Here is a 3721-nt window from a genome sequence, read left to right as displayed (position 1 = left end):
CCTGATTCTGTCCTTGCATAACCTGCTCCTGTCCTTGCACGCCTGTTTCTGTCCTTACATGCCCTGCTGCTGTCCTTGCACACCCGCTTCTGTCCTTGCACGCCTGTTCCTGTCCTTACATGCCCTGCTCCTGTCCTCGCCATGCCCCCGACTCCTCCCTGCCTTGCCTCCTGTTAGCCGATCAGACACCTTTTCCTTACTTTGCAGGTCTGTGGTTATTAGAAATATATCCATTTCAATGAATTCCCTAAGTCTGGTTTCTCCACTGGGCCGAATTCTCTACAGACTGTTCTTGAGTAGGCCTCACAGACTGGGCCATGTGGACTCAGCAGAGATGCTGACAGAGCCCTTGGTGGCGCTGTCCAGAGATGACCGTCCCTGTCCTCTCAGCCCAGAGATCGTCCCCCAGCACCTAGTCCAAGGAAATAGAACCTGAGTATGGGTGTGTCACATACAAATGGCGCTCTGCCGTCTAAAGCTTTAGGTGGAGAGAATGGGGGATTTTGATGTCTGAGGCGGGTAGAGTAGGAGGACAGCTGTCCAGGAGAGTGGGGTCACTGGTGAGGGCGGGAGGGGAGGAAAAGAAACTCAACAGCTTGGGGGTGAGGTCAGCTTCCCTAATACCAGGATGCTGGGATGGAGGTGGCTGGTAAATCTAAAGGTATATTTGTCCCTAGGAAAGAATGCTGCCCCCACACACTTTTGAACGAATAAATTGGCATTTGATGGGTTTGCAAATAATAAAGCGCACAGGTTCCCTCCTCGTTCTCTTCTGAGGCTTGTTTTGAGTGTTCCCTGAGGAGATCCAAGGGAAAGGACAGGTGTCTACTTCTGAGGCACCCCCAGGCGGGAGGAGACCAAGCTAGCTGAGCGGCCCTGCCGCGGCTGTGGATACATGGGAGGGCTGGGGGCAGAGGCGGGCAGAGGAGAGTACTGCAGAGGAAGAGCGGAGTGTGGAGGAGGGGGCTACGGGAGGTGGGGAGGAGGAGGGTGATGCTCTGAGCTGGATATCACCTTGTGAACATCATCCACTCTGGGGAAGTATGGCAAGGAGAGCAGGTGTCCTGCACTGGCTGAGGGTCTGAGTGGGGCCAAGTGTGCTTTGGTGGCAGGGTCCGGGGAAGGGGGCAGGAACAGAGAAGATTCTTGCCTTAGCCAAACTTCCAGTGTGGCAGGGAGCAGGGGTCCCGGGGTGAGGGGAGGACTCCCAACTGTGGAGACTGAGGGACTGAGGTGGTTGGAATGGAAATGACAGACCGGCAGGGCCGCGAGCACCCGGTGTCCCTGAGGCCAGAGACACGCAAGCAGGGCAAGGACAAGGACCGCAGCTGAGTGGCCCATCTGCTGGCGGTAGTAACAGCTCGCAGTTACAGGGCGCGTGTGCCTGTCCGCAGGGGTGGGTACGCTCCATCGCTGCTTGCATGGGAACGGACTGAGGTGCAGAGAGGTGACTGTGTTCCCTGAGCTTGCGCTCTTAGTAAGCTGGGGAGCAGAATTCAACCCAGGCAGCCTGGCACCGGAGCCCACATGAAGCCCTGTGCCGCACTGTCCCTCACAAGCACAATCCAGCCCCTGGACCCCAAGGCAGAGGGAGCCTGCGCCGAGCGACTTCGACTGCAGACCGTGGCCCTCCACTGTGTTGCTTTTCCAGGTTGAAGGCAAGAACTCCATCATCCTGACCTTCAGACAGCTGATGGCAGAAGAGGGGCCTTGGGGCCTCATGAAAGGCCTCTCGGCCAGAATCATCTCAGCCACGCCCTCCACCATTGTCATCGTGGTGGGCTACGAGAGCCTCAAGAAACTCAGCCTCCGACCTGAGCTGGTGGACTCAAGACATTGGTAACCCGTGGAGGGGAGCGACCCCCGCTGTTTGCCACACTACTCTGGGGTGGGGGCAGCGTGGGGAGGGTAGCACCCCCCCCCCCCCGTGTCCCCACCACATCCGAAGCCCTCCCCTAGGCCGGGTGGCCTGTCTGGGACAGGGCAGAGACTCTGAACTGCTCTTGCTAAAGAGACTCCACACCTGGACCCCCTGCTCCCATTACTTTTTATTTTCTTGCCAAACTGGGCTCCCTCGCTCAGTCTGGGTCCTCAGTCCTATCCTAAGGAAACCCACCGTCCCCACCAGTCCCACCCCACCCATCCCCTGCGAACCCTTCTTCTGGCTTCCCCCGCCATCTGTGTCCCTGAGACCCTGACAAGAGCTGTACATAGAGCTTGCTTACTATCACTGGTCTTCCTCCCGGGCTTTCAGCCCAGGTTCCATCAGCTACCATCAGCCCTTTCCTGCTTCATCTCTCAGGCTTGCTTGTTTTTATTTTGGGACTGAGCTGCCCACCAGACTGCTCTGCTTTTCCCTGCCACCGGGGGGAGGGGGGCACGGTGCCAGGTACTTCTGCACAGGGAGTAGGAGCAGAAAAACCTCTGGTTCTCCAGAGCACTCGTCCTCTCTTTGGAGAGTTATTAGGTCGGGGACAAATGTTGATACTCTTATTTTGTGTGTGTATTTTTTTAACATCTGTGAACTAGGTACTGTCAGTCCTGCTGAAGCACCAATCCTGCAGTCAGAGCCCACCCCTTTCTCAGACAGGTGGAAAATGTGGCTTTTCCCTCAATCCCAGTTACTTGTCCCTTCCACGTTCCTTCAGAGCCAGCAGCCCCCGGACGCACAGGCCCGGGACGACTAGAGGGGCGGGCCCAGTTCTGAGTAGATGAGGCTGCCTGGGCCTGCTGCCCCCAGGTGGAGAACAGCTGCTCCGGAGCAGCCCAGTGAAGCTTTGGGCCCTGGGCAGTGGGGCCGCCCGCGTCTACACCCCGGTCACTGGGACTCACGGACACACAGGTCTCACGGCGGGAATCTCCGAGTCGTGGAACCACTGGTGTTCTCTTTTCTTCATCCCAGTCACGGGCCTCCCAAGGGATTCTTGGGAGACAGTAAGGAGCGGGGCAGGAGGTCACCGCACCAGGACCGCTGCACTTACCAGCCCGACACTGCCCAGCTGGTCTGGTGGCCGCCCAGCACTCCTGCCCCACGCCCCCGGCCGCCACCAGGCCTGCGATGCGGGTGCGGCGCCCCCGGGACAGAAGGCCTGTCAGACCCTGCACTCGTACTGCACACGTGTGGCTGCGTGAGCCTGCCCGCCTCTCATCGGTCCCATCCCCGGGAAAGGCCACGGTGCCAACTTGAAAGGTGCTAGCTCCCTGAGGCCTTGACACTTCTTACGGCTGCCCCCCCTTTCTGTCGCCCTGGCCAGATCAGAGCCAACCGCGCTTCTCCACCTTCGCTGCCACCACCACCGTCTGGGCCTCGAATCTTCGAGGGTTAACCCCCTTCACCTACCTTCGGTTTTGTGTCCCCTCTCCTCCTTTGTCAGGTGTCCCCCAGTGTCTGTCCACTAATGGTCAGCCCCCCCGGGGTGCACAGGTGACTCTGAACCCCCTGCCCCTCCGTCACCCACCTGCCCCAAGAGCCACCAACAGGATAGAGGCCAGGGCCCCTCCGCTCTCCCCGCGCCTCAGTCCCACACCTCCTCCCTGGAGGCCCGTCTGCGGCCCGCGTGGCGCGGACCGTGTGGTGGCAGGAGGCGGTGTGCTGCCCCGCCCGTCTCAGGAAGTGGGGGGTTCGTGCCCTCAGACCGCTCCCCCCCCAGCTCCCCGCGCAGCGGGGTGCCGCACCCCCTCCCGCCCTCTCCACCTCTCCCTCTGCCCCTCTCCACCCCTC

The 3721-nt window shown here is 60.1% G+C and overlaps 1 protein-coding gene across 6 annotated transcripts in view; it reads left to right on the top strand.

Moving 5' to 3' along the window:
- The window catches only part of SLC25A44 (solute carrier family 25 member 44), a 14686-nt gene extending 11074 nt beyond the window's left edge, over positions 1 to 3612 (top strand). For all 6 annotated transcript variants that reach the window (XM_032398319.1, XM_032398325.1, XM_032398324.1 and 3 more), the window contains one exon: positions 1652 to 3612. In XM_032398319.1, coding sequence (XP_032254210.1) covers positions 1652 to 1843 — 192 coding nt within the window. In that variant the 3' untranslated portion in view covers positions 1844 to 3612. The remainder of the gene's footprint in view (positions 1 to 1651) is intronic.
- Positions 3613 to 3721: the final 109 nt, after the last annotated feature.

This window comes from Phoca vitulina, unplaced genomic scaffold, assembly GCF_004348235.1.
Source record: "Phoca vitulina isolate PV1807 unplaced genomic scaffold, GSC_HSeal_1.0 scaffold115, whole genome shotgun sequence".
Lineage (NCBI taxonomy): Eukaryota > Metazoa > Chordata > Mammalia > Carnivora > Phocidae > Phoca > Phoca vitulina.
This window is presented reverse-complemented; position numbering and strand designations above follow the sequence as displayed.